Consider the following 22,620-nt stretch of genomic DNA (forward strand, 5'->3'; position numbering starts at 1 on the left):
GGGGACGTGCGGTATATAGAGAGTGGGGGGAAAGTGCGGTATATAGAGAGTGTGGGGGGAAAGTGCGGTATTTAGAGAGTGTGGGGGGAAAGTGCGGTATATAGAGAGTGTGGGGGGAAGTGCGGTATATAGAGAGTGTGGGGGGAAAGTGCGGTATATAGAGAGTGTGGGGGGAAAGTGCGGTATATAGAGAGTGTGGGGGAAAGTGCGGTATATAGAGAGTGTGGGGGGAAAGTGCGGTATATAGAGAGTGGGGGGGAAAGTGCGGTATATGGAGAGTGGGGGGGGGGACGTGCTGTATTTGTTTTGATGTTTTTTATTTTTGTTCTACATTCTGTTATTTTTCGTTCTTTCCTGTCGGGTTTTCTGTGTATAAACATCTTCCATATTTTCCTGACTTGTTTTCTTACTTTCCTGTGTTTGCAGATCAAGTACACGGGGTTCAGAGACCGTCCGCACGAGGAGCGACAGGGCCGCTTCCAGAACGCCTGCCGGGACGGTCGCTCGGAGATAGTAAGTCTGCGCCTGTCTGGAGCCTGTGGTCCTGCACATCGTGCACCCGTAGAGCCAGAAATGTCCATTCCTCCATTATCCACCAGCCTATATGGGCTGTAATACCCCTAGTAAGTGGCCAGCGCAGAAATATGGGTCCTCTTCCAAAAGCGCCCAAAAGTTGTGGAGCTGCCCCGCTCCGCCAGCTGTACAGGGGCCGCTTACCGCACATTTGCCCTTGATATTAACCATTGATGACCTATCCAGTGTTAACGTCACGGACAACCCCTTTTATTTGGCCTCCTCGTACATAGACCACCTCTGATTTGCTGTGTATTGATTTTCTATTTCAGGCTTTTGTGGCCACAGGAACCAACTTGTCGCTGCAGTTTTTCCCAGCAAGCTGGCAGGGGGAGGCTCGCCAGGCTCCCACCCGGGATTACGTGGACTTCGAAAGAGAGACTGGAAAGGTGGGTGTGACAAAACCCGGGCTAAAGAGGAAGATGTCAAATATTTGGACTAGGATTTTGGCTTTAAGGCTATGTGCACATGTTCAGGATTTTTTGCGTTTTTTTTCCCAGTTTTTTCGGCCGTTTTCCACTGAAAAAAAAGCCGCTTTAAAAACGCATGCATAGGCATCCCATCATTTTTAACCCCTTCATGACCAGGGGATTTTTCGTTTTTCCGTGTTCGTTTTTCGCTCCCCTCCTTCCCAGAGCCATAACTTTTTTATTTTTCCGTCAATTTGGCCATGTGAGGGCTTATTTTTTGCGGGACGAGTTGTACTTTTGAACGACATCATTGGTTTTAGCATGTCGTGTCTAGAAAACGGGAAAAAAATTCCAAGTGCGGTGAAATTGCAAAAAAAGTGCAATCCCACATTGGTTTTTTGTTTGGCTTTTTTGCTAGGTTCACTAAATGCTAAAAATGACCTGCCATTATGATTCTCCAGGTCATTACGAGTTCATAGACACCAAACATGACTAGGTTATTTTTTATCTAAGTGGTGAAAAAAAATTCCAAACTTTGCTAAAAAAAAAAAAAAAAATTGCGCCATTTTCCGATACTCGTAGCGTCTCCATTTTTCGTGATCTGGGGTCGGTTGAGGGCTTATTTTTTGCGTGCCGAGATGACGTTTTTAATGATAGCATTTCGGTGCAGATACGTTCTTTTGATCGCCCGTTATTGCATTTTAATGCAATGTCGCGGCGACCAAAAAAACGTAATTCTGGCGTTTCGAGTTTTTTTCCCGCTACGCTGTTTAGCGATCAGGTTAATACTTTTTTTTATTTGATAGATCGGGCAATTCTGAGCGCGGCGATACCAAATATGCGTAGATTTGATATTTTTTTTATTGATTTATTTTGATTGGGGCGAAAGGGGGGTGATTTAAACTTTTATGTTTTTTTTATTTTTTTCACATTTTTTTAAACTTTTTTTTTTAACTTTTGCCATGCTTCAATAGCCTCCATGGGAGGCTAGAAGCAGGCACAGCACGATCGGCTCTGCTACATAGCAGCGATCTGCTGATCGCTGCTATGTAGCAGAATTGCACGTGTGCTGTGAGCGCCGACCACAGGGTGGCGCTCACAGCGACGGGCAATCAGTAACCATAGAGGTCTCAAGGACCTCTATGGCTACAATGGAGACGCATCGCCGACCCCCGGACATGTGACGGGGGTCGGCGATGACGTCATTTCCGGCCGCCCGGCCGGAAGCGGTAGTTAAATGCCGCTGTCTGCGTTTGACAGCGGCATTTAACTAGTTAATAGGTGCGGGCAGATCGCGATTCTGCCCGCGCCTATTACGGGCACATGTCAGCTGTTCAAAACAGCTGACATGTCCCGGCTTTGGTGCGGGCTCACCGCGGAGCCCTGCATCAAAGCAGGGGAGCCGGCATCGGACGGTATAGTACGTCCGATGCCGGTAAGGGGTTAATGCATTCTGCAATTTTTGTGCACATGATGCGTTTTTTTCAGCAAAAAAAAAACGCATTGCGGAAAAAAGCGCAGCATGTTCATTAATTTTGTGGATTTTTCGTGTTTTTTCCGCTATTAAATGCATTGGGAAGCTCCAGAAAAAAACGCAAGCGGATTTCTTGCAGAAAATGTCCGGTTTTGTTCAGGAAATTTCTGCAAGAAATCCTGACGTGTGCACATAGCCTAAAAGCCGCGAAAAGTCACAAAGTTTTGGAAAAACTGGGGGTTGCGTGAAAACAATGCAACTTGGCATTCTCATGCCATTTTTGGCCACCTCTGACAAAATGGGCAGGATGGCACGTTGCGACTGCCACACATCATTTTGACGTGTTGCTTTTACTTTTTTTGCCCCAAAATGAGTAAAAAGTGAGCAAAATGGCATCACATGGATGTATTTTCCCATTAACCTCAATATAAAATGTATTTAAAAAGTGTTTTAAGGTGTTTGTGGATTCTGGGGCAGAATTGAAACTGAATTTTTTGGGGAAAAAAAGCTGTGTGTGCACTTGCCCTTAAAAGGGGCTTTAATAAACGGGTACATGTATGATCTATTCACAGGAAGGTGATGAATTTCTAATTGCTGGGGGTCATTTTTTGTCCTATTTTGTCATCGTATATAAGGGACCCCCTTCTTGCCTACTGCAGAGGTATCTTACAATGACCCCATTACAATCTATTATTGCACGTGGTCCTGTTAGTGGAGGACTGAGGCATGGAGAGCCGGCTGATGAAGGAATAATTGCTGGCCGCTCAGTCATCACTCACTGCCTTTCATGTCTTTAAGGGGATTTCTGCCTCCTGATGAGTCTTCTCGATTGATTTCTGCACAGCTGCTCGTGTGTTCATCATGATCGCTGTAGGATCAGGCCTTTTTTTCCACAATATCTGCCCTAGAAGTTTTAACGCTCAGGCCATAATATCTGACCCCAAAAGCTGGTGTGCCCTCTCACTTTCTGACCAACAAGGTGCCTCTTGTTTGGTTAGACTTAGTTGCTGTTTATGCCATCTTGCAGGGCCAACCTGATCCTATAGGATACATGGGATATCCAATCCACTAATTTTTGCTCTAAACTTTTTGAAGGACCTGATCTAAGAACTTTGCATGCTTAGTTTTTTAGTCTGGAGTTTATGGAGATTCTGAGTGTATATTGGGTGTGTTACCAAAAGGGGAGACATTTTAGGTAAGGCTGAGGTGGATTCTCTAACCTGCAGGTGTGGATGTGCAGCACGGACCAGAGGTGTTGGTGCATTATGGATCAAGCAGATCTAGTTGGGCCGGGCGGCACCTTGGGGCAGCAGAGTTAGATGTGCCTGGGCAGCACCTTGGGACGGCAGAGCTGCATGTGCTTGGCGGCACCTTGGGGTGGCGGAGCTGGATGTGCCTGGGCGTCACCTTGGAATGGCAGAGCTGGATGTGCCAGGGAGTCACCTTGGGGCGGCAGAGCTGCTTGTGCCTGGCGGCACCTTGGGGGGGCAGAGTTGGATGTGCCTGGGCGTCACCTTGGGATGGCAGAGTTGGATGTGCCAGGGAGTCACCTTGGGATGGCAGAGTTGGATGTGCCAGGGAGTCACCTTGGGGCGGCAGAGCTGCATGTGCCTGAGCGTCACCTTGGGGCGGCAGAGCTGGATGTGCCTGGGCGGCACCTTGGGGTGGCAGAGTTGAATGTGCCTGGGCGTCACCTTAGGGTGACAGTTGGATGTGCCTGGGCGGCACCTTGGGACGGCAGAGCTGGATGCCCCTGGGCGGCACCTTGGGGCGGCAGAGCTGGATGTGCCTGGCGGCGTGTGGCTTGGAGCAGGGGTCCCCAACTCCAGTCCTCAAGGACCACCAACAGGTCATGTTTTCAGGATTTCCTTTGCATTGCACAGGTGATGCAATTATTACCTGGGCAAGACTAAGGAAATCCTGAAAACATGACCTGTTGGTGGGCCTTGAGGACTGGAGTTGGGGACCCCTGGCTTAGAGGATTTAACCATTTCTAGGTGCATTGCATTGTGGTGCAGCAGAGTTTGGTTTGTCAGCGATGTGTTAGCTTGGCATCCATGCCAAGTCAGGCAGCATGCCAACTGATCCAGTCTAAAACGCCTAGATGTGTGACCTCTGCGGTGCGCACCAGGCTGCCATGATAACCTGATGCGCAGAAGATTCCGTCAGCAGCAGGAGGATGAAGAGCACCGCACTGGTGCCGCGACAGGTGAGTAACCATTGCACAACCCCGTTATCTTCTGCCTCGCGTTCATGCTTTCTGTGTTCAACTTCCTCATTGCTCCGCTATGTCCGGAGGCTCCCCCCATCTTGTGGTCTCTCAAGTTTCCTTCACAGTGGCAGGAAACCCAAACTCTCTTCCTGGGGGGTTGTAGAATACCCCTTCAGAGGGGGTTGGAGCATTTGGTCCTAGGATATAGTTGTGTGTGGTCTGCCTTATCAGAAGGAACGTCTCCGCTCACTTTGTGAAGGAAACCGGTGTGGCAGAGATACGGTTGGCGCGTTCTTTGTGATCCACATTCGTTTTTTTCCCTCCTCTTCTTTTTTTTTTTTTTCTACCGAAGTATCAGATCCATGAACACGCCTGTCATGAAACTCTACTGCCTTTTAGTTATTAACACACCGAGCACCCTATCCATCACCGGACCTCGCTCTCTGCACCGATTAATCACTGTCATCCACAAAATGATGGGATTTCTGTTATAATGGAAGGTGGAAACGTAAGCAGTCATTTGGAGACATAATAAATCACATTTCGTGGGGATATTGCATAGTTTATTAAAATAATAATAATCATTTTTAAGAGTCAACTGTATCACATGGCGTCTAAGCCAGCAGGTGAACCTTCGTGAAGCACGAAGGCTGCAGTCACACCTGTTAGTTACCATCCAAGAGAAAGTGGGTGACGTTTCTCAATTGTCATCCTAGTTGAGCCCTAGCAATGGATCAGTTAGAAACAGATGGAACTCCGAAGTACAAAGTCTGCCTTCCGTTTTACACGGCTCCTCGTAGACTTTTTTGGCAGAGTCTGATCCACAAAATCTGATGAGAATAGAACCTGCTCCGACTCTCCAGGACCAGCTACACAAACTGATGTCTGCATGGATCAATCAAACTCGCAGTCGCTCTATATTTTTATTTTGTGGTAGTTATGGGAGTAGCAATTGTCCTAAACAGAGTATTACCTTTTCCCTAAAAATATGTCCCTCTAGCACACACGTCAAACTTTGGTGTGAGTACATTTGACCCATGAAGTCAGATGGGGCCATTATTCTGTATGGATCACTATGTGAGACCGTTATACTTTATGGAAGGCAATGCAGGGCCCATCATACTATATGGAGGACTATATGAGGCCGTTATATTTAATGGAAGGCAATGCAGGGCCCATCATGCTGTATGGATCACTATGTGAGGCCATTATACTTTATAGAACGCAATGCAGGGCCCATCATACTATAAGGAGGACTATGTGAGACCGTTATACTTTATGGAAGGCAATGCAGGGCCCATCATACTATATGGATGACTATGTGAGACCGTTATACTTTATGGAAGGCAGTGCAAGGCCCATCATACTATATGGATGACTATGTGAGACCGTTATACTTTATAGAACGCAATGCAGGGCCCATCATACTATAAGGAGGACTATGTGAGGCCATTATACTTTATGGAAGGAAATGCAGGGCCCATCATACTATATGGATGACTATGTGAGACCGTTATACTTTATGGAAGGCAATGCAGGGCCCATCATACTATAAGGAGGACTATGTGAGGCCGTTATACTTTATAGAACGCAATGCAGGGCCCATCATACTATAAGGAGGACTATGTGAGGCCATTATACTTTATGGATGGCAATGCAGGGCCCATCATACTATATGGAGGACTATATGAGGCCATTATACTTTATGGAAGGCAGTGCAAGGCCCATCATACTATATGGAGGTCTGTTGGGCCATTATACTTTATGGAAGGAAATGCAGGGCCCATCATACTATATGGAGGACTGTCGGGCCTTTATACTTTATGGAAGGAAATGCAGGGCCCGTCATGCTGTATGGAGGACTGTGAGGCCTTTATACTATATAGAGGACTATTTGGGGCCCATAATACTGTATGAAAGGCAATACAGGGCTCATTATACTGTATGGAGTACAATGTGGTGTCCATTATACTTTGCCAGGTGGTGGTGGTGGGGGCTACGCTAGGGTAATCATGCTGTTCACGTGGTGGTATCATTGTGTTTGGGGGGACACTTGTACAGGCATCATACTTTATTATATCTGCATTTCTCAAGGTTTGTTATCTTTTGTTATTACTGTTATTTAAATTAGGCCATTGGGCCATTTGCTTTCTACAGCCCTTACATAACACATTATACTATTCCAATATGCTAAGCTCTAGTCATTAAAATGTGCTTTGTTCGTGGATCAAACCCTTTGTTTCCATATGAAAAGGTTCATCACATTTGATAAGGAAAAACTTTGTCAATTGTAGACATTTTTTTAAAATAAATATCAAGGCTAGCCTGCGGCTTTGTCAAAACTTTTAATTTTGACCCTCTGTATATTTGAGCTTGACATCCCTTGTCCAGCATAAAGTAAGAGTTAAAGGGAATCTGTCAGCAGGTTTTGCTTTGTAATCCAAGAGAGCCTGGTTCCAGCAATGTCAGGCACTGGGTTGTTCAATGTAGCGTTTATAAAATCATTGTAAAAACTAGCAGGAGATTATCACTACAGGACTAGTAAAACTGCTGCCGGGTACTACAGCCACGCCCCCACCGATTGGCAGATTTTTATGTACGCTGTGCATAGGCAGAAAGTTATTAATCATTGGTGTAAGTACTTCCAATTAGAAATGTATAGTTCTTCTGATTTTCAATGTTGCTTATGTGCAGGACATTACATTATCTTGGGTAACCATGGTTATGGCCACACATGTAGCGATAGTTAATTGTTAGTGGTCGTAACCATGGATTCCTAAGTTACTGCTATGATTGGAAGCAGCTATTCTGTCCATCAAACGATCATGGCGAGCTCGCTGAGTGATGCTCTGTTAGCTCTTTGTGCAGCCAGCAGTAGACCATACAGCACAGAGGCCATAGATGGGAAATGGTGCAACATTTTTACTAAAACCCAATTGTCCAAAAAAAAAAAAAATTTTTGTTAGCCCCATTAAAAAAAAAAAAAAACACTCCGAGATGGTTTTACGGCTTAATAATGCCGTTCCTTATTATGAGGTTCATGGTCTCACCGTGGCAGGCGTTCTGTGACTGCTGCGGGGTCTTCGCGTGAATAATGGGAGTCAGATCTGTGCAGCAGTTACTCGGTTAATTGATGAAACTACTTTCCTCGGCCCTTATCCAACTCGAGCTCAAATTTCCCCATAGTTCTGCACCCGCTGAATTCCTCATTAATCCTGGAGTCCTTGGCACGTGGCCCACACTAAATGGTTGTGATTTCTGAGTGCGCCAGGTCTCAGGACGCGGGGGCTGCAAAACCTGTTTTTGGGGTCACATGGCCCTGTTCTTCTCGTGATCGTTGTGGTTCCCAGCGTTCCGATCCCTATTATTACCATCTTATTGATAGAGAATAACATGTATTTTTGAATTTGGACTGAGTCCTGTGTCGCCCGCACTCAAGACAGTGGGTGGTCTTTAAAGGTTTAATATGTGAGGGATTTAGGATGATAATAATCGGGACCCCTGGCGCTGTTTCAGGTCCATTTAAAGGCTCCGATGATCCTGAACGGGGTGTGCGTCATGTGGAGAGGATGGATAGACCTCCAGCGGTTGGACGGGATGGGCTGCTTAGAGTTTGATGAAGACAGAGCGCAGGTTAGTAGTATACACCCCCCAACCCCAGCGCGCGCTTGCATTTCGTGCCGCTGCCTTGCGTAACACCACGTGGGAAGGATTTAATAATAGCCACTGAGTGCACAGTCATTGTACTGCTTGCTGGATGAGAACGCGGCATTACTTAATATTATTTTTGGGTGCAGCCAGCTCGTAGTTCTGGAAAGTTGGCATACTGAATATGGTTCTTGTTCGCTCTTAGCACGAGGACGCCCTGGCGCAACAGGCCTTTGAGGAAGCTCGCAGGAGAACCCGTGAGTTTGAAGACAGAGATCGCTCTCACCGGGAGGAAATGGAGGTGAGAGTTTTACGACCGCGCTGCCCTTAACTGGTCAGTACCCCTTAGAAATAACTACTTCTTGTGTGCATGAGCGGTGGGTGCCAAATCTGTGGGGCGGGACATGTAATGTCTGGTAGATGCATTATAGGACAAGTCATGGTGGCATAAACTAGCTGCTTTTTTCAGACTTTGAACTTGGGTAGTGTTCACACAGGCAATGCAGTTATTATTGCTTTCCACAGGTTTGACAGCACCAAAACAAACTCCTAAACATAAGTCCCTAGCCATGACCAGGCGCTAACTAAACAGAACAGACCCTGGCTACTGATACATGGCTGAGAGAGCCCCAACTGTGTATAACCAAACAGCTGCTTACGTGGCAGTACTACATATCCTCCCCCTCTGCTCAAATCCGAGGGCTGGTCACCATCTGCCACCCACTTTGCCTACAGGGGGTGGCAGTGGTCATTTCTGCATTGCCTTCTCTGAGACTATCTCCAGGTGGGCCTCCGGAATTCTACGGGGCTTTAAATTGGCTCGGATTTGATGACACAAAGGTGACTTAGTATCTCCAAGAACCTGCCTCTATTTTTGAGTACCGATTTTTGGGCATGCTGATTTTTGGAAGGCGTCAAAGTTCCTGCCATTTTGGCACCCAAAAGGTTGGCTTCTCACCAGGCCCACAAGCAAGCGGTTTCGGGCGGGTCCCTACCCTTCCACCGTTTTAGCAGGTTGCCATAATATTTGGAAAGGCTTCCCTTTTCCCTGATCTGTGACTTCTCCCAGCTTTTCCACCACCCTGTAGGATCCTGCCACTGGGTAAGGAGCAGGCTCTCCCCTGTGGGCATTAACACAACTATATGGTCCCTAGTGTCACACTTTTTTCATTTGAACTGACCGCTTATACTCCCTGGATGTTTCCTGTTGGACCTTGGGAGGCATTTTTTTTTTTATTATATATATATATATATACACCTGTACCTTCACCTTGGTCCTACGTCACAATAAATCATTATGCCCGGCCCCTTGCGGAAACCGATTATTGTCTCCTGGGAACCCCCATTTAACACACTGGTGTTAGTCCCGAGACTCCTCCAGGTGGTCTGGGATATTGGCTTCAGGAGATGTTTCCTCAGTCACCATCCACATCATGTCCTTTTACATATCTGATTCCTGGCGACATCCTGGACTACTGGGATCTACAGCTTCAGCCAATAAGTCCCAGAATAAAGGAAAATATCCACCGATAGCCATAGCTTGCAACAAGTCTTTGACCCCTCCCACTTGTCTGTTCACATGTCCTGCTGGGCCACAGGAACGTTTTTGACGTTTTTCGGTTTTATGCTGCAGATCAGCTGTGATTGGCAGCGTCTTGGATAGAGAAGTGAAGTTTCTGAAGAAACTCCCAATTGTCTGCAAAGCGGAGATTTCACATGTTGAGCTTCAGAAAAAAAAAAAAAGTGGAAATCTCTGTTAAGGACCGACACAGCACAAAACTGAAAATAGTGGCAGAATTAGGGGAACGCAAGGATTTTTTTTTTTTTTTTTTTCTTTACAGTTTAAATACATTTTGTATTTTTTTTAACCAAGTGAAAAGTTCAGGACTAGAAAAGTAATTTGGTGTATTTTAAGTTAGTTAACATTTTCATATGGATTATATTTGCGGCTTGATATTAGGACATGCATATTAATTAGTAATGATGCCTTAAAGAAGAGAAAAGTCTTAATTGCTAAAAAGCCGTTACTTTTTCCCTGTGCTGCTATTTGTAAGCTACTGCTCCCGCTTTTTTCCTACTAACCAAATGTTCTCCATCCTTCCTCTAATAGCGATTGCTGCCTCAGCCGCCCATTTTTCCTTTCCTCCGCAGCCGGATCGGCCCCTTTCCTTACCACAGTGTATGAACTTGTGATCTCAGATTGCAGTAATGCACATAACGGAAAACTGATGCGATTATAGCGCCCCCTGCAGTTCAGATGTTTAAGTACAGGATTGGGTGAAAAATTCTGCAATAAATGAATGTATAAATGTGTAATAAAATTAATGTAAAGTCATTTAAAAAAAATTTTTATTAAATATACCCTATTACAATTCATGCAAATACTACAATATCAATGTGTGTATATATGTATAGATAGATATAGAGGGAGAGAGAGAGATATGAGAGAGAAAGATATTCACTGCTCAAAAAAATAAAGGGAACACTAAAATCCCACATCCTAGATATCACTGAATGGAATATTCCAGTTGTAAATCTTTATTCATTGCATAGTGGAATGTGTTGAGAACAATAAAACTTAAAAATTATCAACGTAAATCACAACTAATATCCCACGGAGGTCTGGAGTCGGAATGATGCTCAAAATCAAAGTGGAAAATGAAGTTACAGGCTGATCCAACCTCAGTGGAAATGCCTCAAGACAAGGAAATGATGCTCAGTAGTGTGTGTGGCCTCAACGTGCCTGTATGATCTCCCTACAATGCTGGGCATGCTCCTGATGAGGCGGCGGATGGTCTCCTGAGAGATCTCCTCCCAGACCTGGACTAAAGCATCCTCCAACTCCTGCACAGTCTGTGGTGCAACGTGACGTTGATGGATGGAGCGAGACATGATGTCCCAGATGTGCTCAATCGGATTCAGGTCTGGGGAACAGGCGGGCCAGTCCATAGATTCAATGCCTTCATCTTGCAGGAACTGCTGACACACTCCAGCCACATGAGGTCTGGCATTGTCCTTCATTAGGAGGAACCCAGGGCCAACCGCACCAGGATATGGTCTCACAAGGGGTCTGAGGATCTCGACTCGGTACCTAATGGCAGTCAGGCTACCTCTGGCGAGCACATGGAGGGCTGTGCCGCCCTCCAAAGAAATGCCACCCCACACCATTACTGACCCACTGCCAAACCGGTCATGCTGAAGGATGTTGCAGGCAGCAGATCGCTCTCCTCGGCATCTCCAGACTCTGTCACATCTGTCACATGTGCTCAGTGTGAACCTGCTTTCATCTGTGAAGAGCACAGGGCGCCGGTGGCGAATTTGCCAATCCTCGTGTTCTGTGGCAGATGCCAAGCGTCCTGCACGATGTTGGGCTGTGAGCACAACCCCTATCTGTGGACGTCGGGCACTCAGACCATCCTCATGGAGTTGGTTTCTAACCGTTTGTGCAGACACATGCACATTTGTGGCCTGCTGGGCTCTGGCAGTGTTCTTCCTTGCACAAAGGCTGAGGAAGCGGTCCTGCTGCTGGGTTGTTGCTCTCCCACGGCCCCCTCCACATCTCCTGGTAGCACCTCCAGCCTCTGGACACTACGCTGACAGACACAGGAAACCTTCTTGCCACAGCTGTCATTGATGTGCCATCCTGGATGAGCTGCACTACCTGAGCCACTTGTGTGGGTTGTAGGGTCCATCTCATGTGAAAGCACAACCAACATTCAAAAGTGACCAGAACATCAGCCAGAAAGCATTGGTACTGAGATGTGGTCTGTGGTCCCACCTGCAGAACCACTCCTTTATTGAGTATCTTGATAATTGCCAGTCTATTCCATTTGCACAACAGCATGTGACATTGATGGACAATCAGTGTTGCTTCCTAAGTGGACAGTTTGATTTCACAGAAGTTTGATTTACTTGGAGTTATATTCTGTTGTTAAAGTGTTCCCTTTATTTTTTGAGCAGTGTGTGTGTGTATATATCTATCTATATATATCTCTACATATAAATATCTGTGCATTAGTTGTAATGGGGTCTATGGCTACTTTTCTAGCTGTAATTCTACTAGAGCAGACTACAGTTATTAAAAAGTGGCTGAAGCTAGAACTGGTTCTGGAACTTTAATATTGATCACTTATCCATAGGGTAGATCCTTAATATCAAATAAATGGGGGGGGGGGGGAGGATGGGGAGGTCATGTCTCAAAACCCTGACCGATCATCACCTCTTCATCACCAACAAACTCTCCTTCCTCGGCCTCACTGAAACCTGGCTCACCCCCTCTGACTCGGCCTCTCCAGCTGCGCTCTCCTATGGCGGATTCCACCTCTCTCACACCCCTCGCCCCAGCAACAAACGCGGTGGAGGAGTTGGCTTGCTCCTGTCCGACACCTGCTCCTTTACTCCAATCCCGCTACCACCCTCCGCTACTCTTCCCTCGTTTGAGGTGCACTCTGTCCGCATCTATACCCCCTCCAACCTCCAGCTGGCTGTCATCTACCGCCCCCCAGAACTAGCCATCTCCACCTTTCTCGACCACTTCACCACCTGGCTACTTCATTTCCTCTCTGTTGACATCCCCACTATCATCATGGGTGATTTCAATGTCCCCATTGACACTTTCACCTCAGCTACCTCTAAACTTTTATCACTGACTGCCTCCTTTGGCCTCACTCAATGGTCCTCTGAGGCCACTCACAAAGATGGCCACACGCTGGACCTCATCTTCACCCGCCTCTGCTCCCTTACTAACCTCACTAACACACCCCTCCCCCTGTCTGACCACAACCTACTGACATTCTCGTCCCTCTCCTCTCCTAGTGTGCAACCCCCACTCCACAAACTCACTCACCCTCGCAGAAATCTCAAACATCTCAACTTACAATCACTCTCTGAGTCCCTTCTCCCTCTCACAGACATAGCTTCCCTTCATGACACAGATGCTGCTGCCACTTTTTATAACACCACAATAACAACAACACTCGATTCGGCCGCCCCACTCATGCATAGTAAAACTCGTACAATTAACAGGCAGCCCTGGCTGACCAGCCTGACCAAAGAATTGAGACGGGCTTCCAGGATTGCTGAGCGGAGATGGAAGCGATCCCACTCTGCCGACCACTTCACTGCATACAAGCAGTCCCTCGCCAGCTTCAAGTCTGCGCTCACTGCCGCAAAACAAACTTACTTCTCATCCCTCATATCCTCCCTGTCCCACAACCCTAAACAGCTTTTCAACACTTTCAATTCTCCACTCCGTCCCCCCGCACCTCCTCCTTCCCCCCTCATTTCTGCTGATGACTTCGCCTCTTTCTTTAAACAGAAGATCGATACGATCAGAGAAAGCTTTGGCCCACAGCGCCCACTGCCCCTCTTAGCTGCTCAACCCTGCTCCTCCAAAACCAGCTTCTCCACCATGACAGAAGATCAGCTCTCCACCCTCCTGTCAAGATCACACCTCACCACCTGCACGCTTGACCCGCTCCCATCCCACCTCATCCCTAACCTTTCCACGGTCTTCATCCCAACCCTAACGCACCTCTTCAACCTCTCACTCACAACAGGTGTCTTTCCCTCATCCTTCAAGCATGCCAAGATCACACCCATCCTCAAAAAGCCCTCCCTCGACCCATCCTCTGTGTCTAGCTATCGCCCGATATCTCTTCTCCCTTATGCCTCCAAATTGCTGGAGCAACACGTCCATCTTGAACTGTCCTCCCACTTCTCCTCCTGCTCCCTCTTTGATCGGTTACAATCAGGCTTCCGTTCCCATCACTCAACTGAAACTGCCCTAACTAAAGTCACCAATGACCTACTAACTGCCAGGAGCAAGCGACACTACTCTGTCCTCCTTCTCCTGGACTTGTCTTCTGCCTTTGACACTGTAGACCACTCCCTTTTGCTACAAATCCTCTCATCCCTTGGCATCACAGACTTGGCCCTTTCCTGGATCTCGTCATATCTGACAGACCGAACATTCAGTGTCTCCCTCCCCCACACCACCTCCTCACTTCGCCCCTTGTCAGTCGGTGTTCCTCAAGGCTCTGTTCTGGGACCCCTACTCTTCTCCATCTACACTTTCGGCCTGGGACAGCTCATAGAATCCCACGGTATGCAGTACCATCTCTACGCTGACGACACGCAGATCTACCTCTCCGGACCTGACCTCTCCTCCTTGCTTACCAAAATCCCGCACTGTCTGTCTGCCATTTCAGCCTTCTTTTCTGCTCGCTTTCTACAACTGAACATGGACAAAACAGAATTCATCATCTTTCCCCCATCTCACTCTACCCCTCCACCAGACCTATCCATCAATGTCAATGGCTGCTCACTATCCCCAGTCCCACACGCCCGGTGCCTCGGGGTGATCCTCGACTCTGCCCTCTCTTTCAAGCCACATATCCAAGCCCTTGCCTCCTCCTGTCGTCTCAAACTCAAAAATATTTCCCGGATCCGTGCTTTCCTTGACCGCAACACTGCAAAAACGCTAGTGCATGCCCTTATCATCTCCCGCCTCGACTACTGCAACCTCCTACTCTCTGGACTCCCCTCTAGCACTCTGGCACCACTCCAATCCATCCTACACTCTGCTGCCCGACTAATCCACCTGTCCCCCCGCTATTCCCCAGCCTCTCCCCTGTGTCAAGCCCTTCACTGGCTTCCTATCGCCCAGAGACTCCAGTTCAAAACCCTCACACTGACATACAAAGCCATCCACAACCTGTCTCCTCCATACATCTGTGACATGGTCTCCCGGTACCTACCTACACGCGACCTCCGGTCCTCCCAAGACCTCCTTCTCTACTCCCCTCTCATCTCTTCTTCCCATAACCGCATCCAAGACTTCTCCCGTGCTTCCCCCATACTCTGGAACTCTCTACCCCAACACATCAGACTTGCGCCTACCATAGAAACCTTCAAAAAGAACCTGAAGACTCATCTCTTCCGACAAGCCTACAGCCTGCAGTGATCCTCAACCTACTGAACAGCCGCACAGCCAGCTCTTCCCTCTCCTAGTGTATCCTCACCCACCCCCTGCAGACTGTGAGCCCTCGCGGGCAGGGTCCTCCCTCCTTATGTACTCGTGTGCCTTGTTATCTGCTCATGTTTAATGTATTTGTCTATATTTGCCCCGTATTCACATGTAAAGCGCCATGGAATAAATGGCGCTATAAAAATGTATAATAATAATAATAATAATAATCAGCTGATTGAAGGTAGGACATTGATCTGCAGGTGACACAGCGCCATGCATTGTGCAGTGGCCACAATTGGTATTGCAAGCTCCCTTGCAATACCATTCATGGCCACTACCCAGTGCATGGCGCTGTGCCATTTGTGCAGTGTGGCGCCATCCATCAGATGATCGGGCGTCTTCCTGTATCTGCTTGTGTGTATCATACCCGTGGTCTTCGTATCTGTTTTTAACTTTAAACAGAATTTCTCTCTGGTGTAGGCTCGGCGGCAACAGGATCCCACCTCCGGGCTGGGCAGCGGAGATGACCTGAAGTTACGCTAAGCCTGACACCACCTCCCAGCTTTCCATTATTCCCGTGACCTGCGAGCCCAGGAGAATAGAAGCATTTGACCATTTCATCTCGGACCCTCCATTTCCGAATCCTGCACCCTCCCAAGAACGGTTCAATCCCCCCTCCCCCACCTTCGTCTATGCAAGCTTTTAGCCGCATGTGATGTGCACTCAGGCGGCTGTAGGTTTTTATTTACAGTTTGCTGATAATTTAGGTCAATGGTGTTTTTTTTTCTGATGTTTTTGTTACTGTAAGGCTAAGTTCACACTTTGCGGATTCCACTGCGGATTTTTCTGCAGCAGAATTCCAAAATCCGCAGTGAAAACCCGTTGCGGTTTTTACTGCAGATTTATCGCGGCTTTTACTGCGGTTTCTTCTGCAGATTTTCATCTGCAGTTTCCTATTGGAGCAGGTGAAAATCCGCAGAAAAGAAGTGACACGCTGCGGAATGTAATCCGCTGCGTTTCCACGCGTTTTTTTCCGCAGCACATGCACAGCGTTTTTTGTTTCCCATAGGTTTACATTGTACTGTAAACTCATGGGAAACTGCTGCAGATCCGCAGCGGTCAAATCCGCTGCGGATCCGCAGCAAAATCCGCAAAGTGTGAACATAGCCTTAATGTTGTGCTTTTTACCCTGGAAGCGTAAGGCTATGTGCACACGTTGCAGATTTCCTGCAGAACTGCAGCTTTTTTTTCCGCGCAGAAACGCTGCAGATCTGCAAATGATTTACAGTACAATGTAAATCAATGGCCAAAAAAAAAATGCTGTGCTAATGGTGCAGAAAAATCTGCACAGAAAACGCAGCAGATTCAAAAAAGGAGCATGTCACTTCTTTTGTGCAGTTCTGCTGCGTTTCTGCACCCATTCCATTATAGACATCTGAAGGGGTAAAAAAAAGGAAGAAATCCGCACAAAAATCTGCAACGTGTGCACATACCAAAAAAAGGAGCAGATTCTGACCTGCGTTTTCTGTCAAGAAATTCAGAATCTGCACAGGAAATTCCACAGGCAAATCTGCAACGTGTGCAAGTAGCCTTAATGCTTCTTTTACAATCACATTGATGCCTTTTTTATTTGTATAATTTTACGTTTTATTTACTCAATGTTTTTTATTTTTTTATATATAATTATTTGTACCTTGTAAAGCATTGCCGAAAAACGGTATGGTCTTGTGCGCCTTGTGCGCTTTAGATAGACATCGCGCCATTTTTGCACTTAAAAAAATCACATTTTGATGGATCTTTGTTTTACTTGACACGTCACAGATACAATATAATTGACTGAAAAAGCGAAGCGGTACTTAAACTGTGTACAAAAACTAGTGATGAGCGAACGTTTTTGGATAAGGTGTTATCTGAGCATGCTCGAGTGCTAACAGGGTGACTTTGGCATGCTCGAAAAATGTGTTTGAGTCCCCTCGGCTGTTCAACATCTGCAAGACACACAGGCGCGGGGACTCTAACGTATTTTTAGAGCATGCGGAAGTCACCCTTTTAGCACCTGAGCATGCTCAGATAACACCTTATCGGAAACGTTCGCTTATCACTAGTAAATACCCCTTAATAGTGTGAGAATAAGGGGCGACTTCTGTGGTGAGGCTCTCCTTACCTAAAATTCAGACTTGCTGCCATTTTTCGTGTCTCAGTTGAGTTAAGGCTGGACCAAGCTTAAACTATGCTCCGATCCCTTTAGATAAGTTCACACATATGTATTAAAAAATTCTATTTTTTGATCACATGGGTTCAAAAACCATGGCAATTTTTTTATTTTTTTTCACCCCTTTAGTATATTGGTTGAAAAAATAATTTGGTTCATTAAATGTAACCTAAGCTTATTTTTGCAAACACATGGTTAATATCACAGCGGGGGAGGTGTAAAGGACTCTTGAAATACCCTTTTGCCCCTTGTCTGCTTGTGGTTCGCTGGCATTTCTGCTTTTTCAGATACTTACTGACAATCTGGTTCCCAGGGACTTGATGCCCGACAACTTTTTGAGGAAACTGAAATCTCACATGACTGCACTATGACAGCACAGAAGGGGGGGAAAAAGGAGAACTCAATCGTTACCCCTCCCCGACATCTCATCCTGAAAGCATTAAAGATTTGCATGGTATTGTATTATCCTTTAGTCAGATAGCCGTATAACACGGACATCGATCGCATTGCTGTACATGGACTGGCTGGCGGCTCTCCTGTGCATGGACTGGCTGGCGGCCCTCCTCAGCATGAAAGCGTGTCTGGCTGGCGGCCCTCCTGAGCATGAAAGCGTGTCTGGCTGGCGGCTCTCCTGAGCACGAAAGCGGGTCTGGCTGGCGGCTCTCCTGAGCATGAAAGCGTGTCTGGCTGGCGGCTCTCCTGAGCATGAAAGCGTGTCTGGCTGGCGGCTCTCCTGAGCATGAAAGCGTGTCTGGCTGGCGGTCCTCCTGAGCATGAAAGCGTGTCTGGCTGGCGGCCCTCCGGAGCACCAAATTGTGTCTGGCTGGCGGCCCTCCTGAGCATGAAAGCGTGTCTGGCTGGCGGCTCTCCTGAGCATGAAAGCGTGTCTGGCTGGCGGCTCTCCTGAGCATGAAAGCGCGTCTGGCTGGCGGCCCTCCGGAGCACGAAATTGTGTCTGGCTGGCGGCCCTCCTGAGCATGAAAGCGTGTCTGGCTGGCGGCTCTCTTGAGCATGAAAGCGTGTCTGGCTGGCGGCTCTCCTGAGCATGAAAGCGTGTCTGGCTGGCGGCTCTCCTGAGCATGAAAGCGTGTCTGGCTGGCGGCTCTCCTGAGCATGAAAGCGTGTCTGGCTGGCGGCTCTCCTGAGCATGAAAGCGCGTCTGGCTGGCGGCCCTCCGGAGCACGAAATTGTGTCTGGCTGGCGGCCCTCCTGAGCATGAAAGCGTGTCTGGCTGGCGGCTCTCTTGAGCATGAAAGCGTGTCTGGCTGGCGGCTCTCCTGAGCATGAAAGCGTGTCTGGCTGGCGGCTCTCCTGAGCATGAAAGCGTGTCTGGCTGGCGGCTCTCCTGAGCATGAAAGCGTGTCTGGCTGGCGGCTCTCCTGAGCATGAAAGCGTGTCTGGCTGGCGGCTCTCCTGAGCATGAAAGCGTGTCTGGCTGGCGGCTCTCCTGAGCATGAAAGCGTGTCTGGCTGGCGGCTCTCCTGAGCATGAAAGCGTGTCTGGCTGGCGGCTCTCCTGAGCATGAAAGCGTGTCTGGCTGGCGGCTCTCCTGAGCATGAAAGCGTGTCTGGCTGGCGGCTCTCCTGAGCATGAAAGCGTGTCTGGCTGGCGGCCCTCCTGAGCATGAAATCGTGTCTGGCTGGCGGCCCTCCTGAGCACGAAAGCGTTATGGCTGGCGGCCCTCCTGAACATGAAAGCGTGTCTGGCTGGCGGCCCTCCTGAACATGAAAGTGTATATTTCTATGCAGCTGTCATTCTCGGTTGAGGAGAGCCGCCGGCCAGTCCACGCACAGCGATGCGATCGTCATCCGTGTTATTCGGCTGTCTGACTGCGCCCTCTAGAGTTTCATTAACTTTTTTTGGATTCGGAATAAGGGGAATGAAAAAATATTTCCAATCGAACAGTTGGTGAAAAATGGGCCGCACTCTGATGGCGTACCAGTCCTGATTTTTTTTTTTTTTTTTTTGGTGCACTTAACCCAATATTGTACATGTCCCTGCCAAAAAAAAAAATTGAACGTGTGAGGAGCCGCATAGACCCCCAAGAGGTACAAGTTCTGTCCATGAAAAACTATATATGACCTGTACGTAGTAAACAGACGTCTGAACAAGCCCGTAGTTTCGTTATGGATGCTCTTGGTCTAATTCTGTAATATGGCACCCATGGGCTGACGTGCACCCATATTTTAGCGTTACTTCTGGAATCCCCAAAACTCTTGTGTCCGTCAGAGAACCCCATGGCTTGTAGAGCATCTCCAGGCCCAAATTATGGACTAGATCTGATGGTTGATGTGTGAACACATTCATTCTTGTAGATTTTTTTTTTTTTTTTTAATCTTTGTTTTTTTTTAGTGGCAGCTTTATTATTTAACGTTGCATCCGATACCTACCTGATCCATTACTGTACAGTCGTCTGTAATATTTCTATGACATGAAATTAACCAAAATGTGGATGTCTGATGTGTTCACCAAAAAAATGACATATCTACCTGGACGACAATATAACCTGGCTTTACTATAGATCTGCGGCAGATCGCCCAGCAACTGAACGGTTAATCGCTTTAAGACCTACATGTCTGTATGTTGTCACAGTGAATAATGTATGATGTGTACCTGTAAACTGATCGGTTTCAATAAACGGCTGATATTGTCTAACATGACCAGACTTTTCTCCATTTATTGTTAGAGCCATGCTTAAAGGGAATCTTTCAGTAGGATCTACCCTCCTAAGCTGTCTATAGGGGCATGTAGGTCATAGGAAGCTGAACAAAATGATACCTTGATATCTGCGGTCTGATGTTTTATTTCTGAGAAATCCACATTTTTCTTAATATGTAAATGAGCTGTTAAGATCTATGGGCCGGACATAGATCTCCCCAAGAATCTGCCTACAGAGATTATTATCAGTGTGAGACACGTAAAGACTGACAGTCTGCTCACCTCCTCTACATGTCTCACACTGGTAATGTTCCTTTTCCTTTAAAATAATCTCTGAAAGCAGATTCTCGGGGAGATCTATGACCGGCCCATAGATCTGAAAAGCTCATTTACATATTAAGAAAAATGTGGATTTCTCCGGAACAAAACATCGGATTGCAGATATCAAGGTATCATGTTGTTCAGCTTCCTATGACCTACATGCCCATATAGACGGCTTAGAGGGTTGATCCTACAGACAGATTCCCTTTAAAAAAAAAAAGTTGACTCTTTGATATTTTAAACGTAACTATAAACTGATCAATCAACATTTTTTAAGAGATGCAGCGCCATCATGTGGCTGAGCTAAAGAACAACCATGAAGGTATATATACTAAATGTGGCTGTAATAAGTAGATCTGGAGGACAAGGCTTCTCCTTCAGGAGTTGATGTTGCCTGGAAAAAAAAAAGGGGATGCAAATGACTTCACGCGTGGTAATTATTTTCTCTGTAATATACATATATCTGTCTGTGCCCTAAACAACGAGCCCGGTGCATCAGGTGTAGAGCTGTCTCCCCTGGGTAAATTCAACCTGGATTTTTCATGACCGTTTTAGATTTAGCAACCGCCTAATGCAATTGATTAAAAGTGTCTCTGTATATACGGTGGATTGCAAAAGTATTCACCCCCATCTCCAGCTTTTTCCCTATTTTGTCACATTACAACCTCTGTTTAAATATTTTTGTAATCCAGTTTATGATGTATCGGCACAAAATAGTCTAAGTTGGTGAAGTGAGAAAAATATAAGCACAAATTTAAATTTTTGGGATCAAATAACTAAAAATTGGCATGTGCATATGTATTCGCTCCGCAGCCCCTAAAGATTTCTGGTACAAGCAATTCCCTTCATAAGTGCCATGCTTAGTGACAGGACGTCACCTGTGTGCAGCCACAAGTCTGTCAGTATATACACTTTACCTTTCCGGAAAGGCCACAGAGGCTGCAACACCATTAACAAGAGGCACCACTGACTAAACAACACCAAGGAGATCTCCAAACACCACCATGAAGACCAAGGAGATCTCCAAACTACACCATGAAGACCAAGGAGATCTCCAAACAACACCGTGAAGACCAAGGAGATCTCCAAACAACACCGTGAAGACCAAGGAGATCTCCAAACAACACCATGAAGACCAAGGAGATCCCTAAACACCATTTAGACCAAGGAGATCCCTAAACAACACCATTAAGACCAAGGAGATCTCCAAACACCACTACGAAGACCAAGGAGATCTCCAGACAACACCACGAAGACCAAGGAGATCTCCAGACAACACCACGAAGACCAAGGAGATCTCCAAACAACACCATGAAGACCAAGGAGATCCCTAAACACCATTTAGACCAAGGAGATCCCTAAACAACACCATTAAGACCAAGGAGATCTCCAAACACCACTACGAAGACCAAGGAGATCTCCAGACAACACCACGAAGACCAAGGAGATCTCCAGACAACACCACGAAGACCAAGGAGATCTCCAAACAACACCATGAAGACCAAGGAGATCCCTAAACACCATTTAGACCAAGGAGATCCCTAAACGACACCATTAAGACCAAGGAGATCTCCAAACACCACTACGAAGACCAAGGAGATCTCCAGACAACACCACGAAGACCAAGGAGATCTCCAAACACCACCACGAAGACCAAGGAGATCTCCAAACACCACTATGAAGACCAAGAAGATCTCCAGACAACACCACGAAGACCAAGGAGATCTCCAGACAACACCACGAAGACCAAGGAGATCTCCAAACACCACCACGAAGACCAAGGAGATCTCCAAACACCACTATGAAGACCAAGAAGATCTCCAAACACCACCACGAAGACCAAGGAGATCTCCAAACACCACTATGAAGACCAAGAAGATCTCCAAACACCACCACGAAGACCAAGGAGATCTCCAAACAATACCACAAAGACCAAGGAGATCCCTAAACAACACCAAGAAGACCAAGGAGATCTGCAGCAGGTTGCCGTGGAAGCCTGACAAGGACTAACAGCCGGGATAGTGGAAATCTCTCATTCTGGTCATTTAACCCTTTAAATGTCGTCACTAAGCTTTTTTTTTTTTACATCCCAGAAAGAGTAAAATCTAATTAATTATTAAATTAGGGTAAATGTGCATCAAA

The 22,620-nt window shown here is 46.9% G+C and overlaps 1 protein-coding gene across 5 annotated transcripts in view; it reads left to right on the top strand.

Annotated features, from left to right (window-relative positions):
- CBFB (core-binding factor subunit beta) overlaps nt 1-20,159 on the top strand; it is a 40,923-nt gene extending 20,764 nt beyond the window's left edge. For 2 of the 5 annotated variants that reach the window (XM_069738723.1, XM_069738719.1), the window contains exons 2-6: nt 427-513; nt 846-962; nt 8,186-8,302; nt 8,523-8,618; nt 15,768-20,159. In XM_069738723.1, coding sequence (XP_069594824.1) covers nt 427-513; nt 846-962; nt 8,186-8,302; nt 8,523-8,618; nt 15,768-15,830 — 480 coding nt within the window. In that variant the 3' untranslated portion in view covers nt 15,831-20,159. Of the gene's footprint in view, nt 1-426; nt 514-845; nt 963-8,185; nt 8,303-8,522; nt 8,652-15,749 lie in introns of all 5 variants that reach the window. The other 3 variants (XM_069738721.1, XM_069738720.1, XM_069738722.1) reach the window with 3 other exon arrangements.
- Nucleotides 20,160-22,620: the final 2,461 nt, after the last annotated feature.

Source organism: Ranitomeya imitator, chromosome 9 (genome assembly GCF_032444005.1).
Source record: "Ranitomeya imitator isolate aRanImi1 chromosome 9, aRanImi1.pri, whole genome shotgun sequence".
In the NCBI taxonomy this organism is placed as follows: domain Eukaryota; kingdom Metazoa; phylum Chordata; class Amphibia; order Anura; family Dendrobatidae; genus Ranitomeya; species Ranitomeya imitator.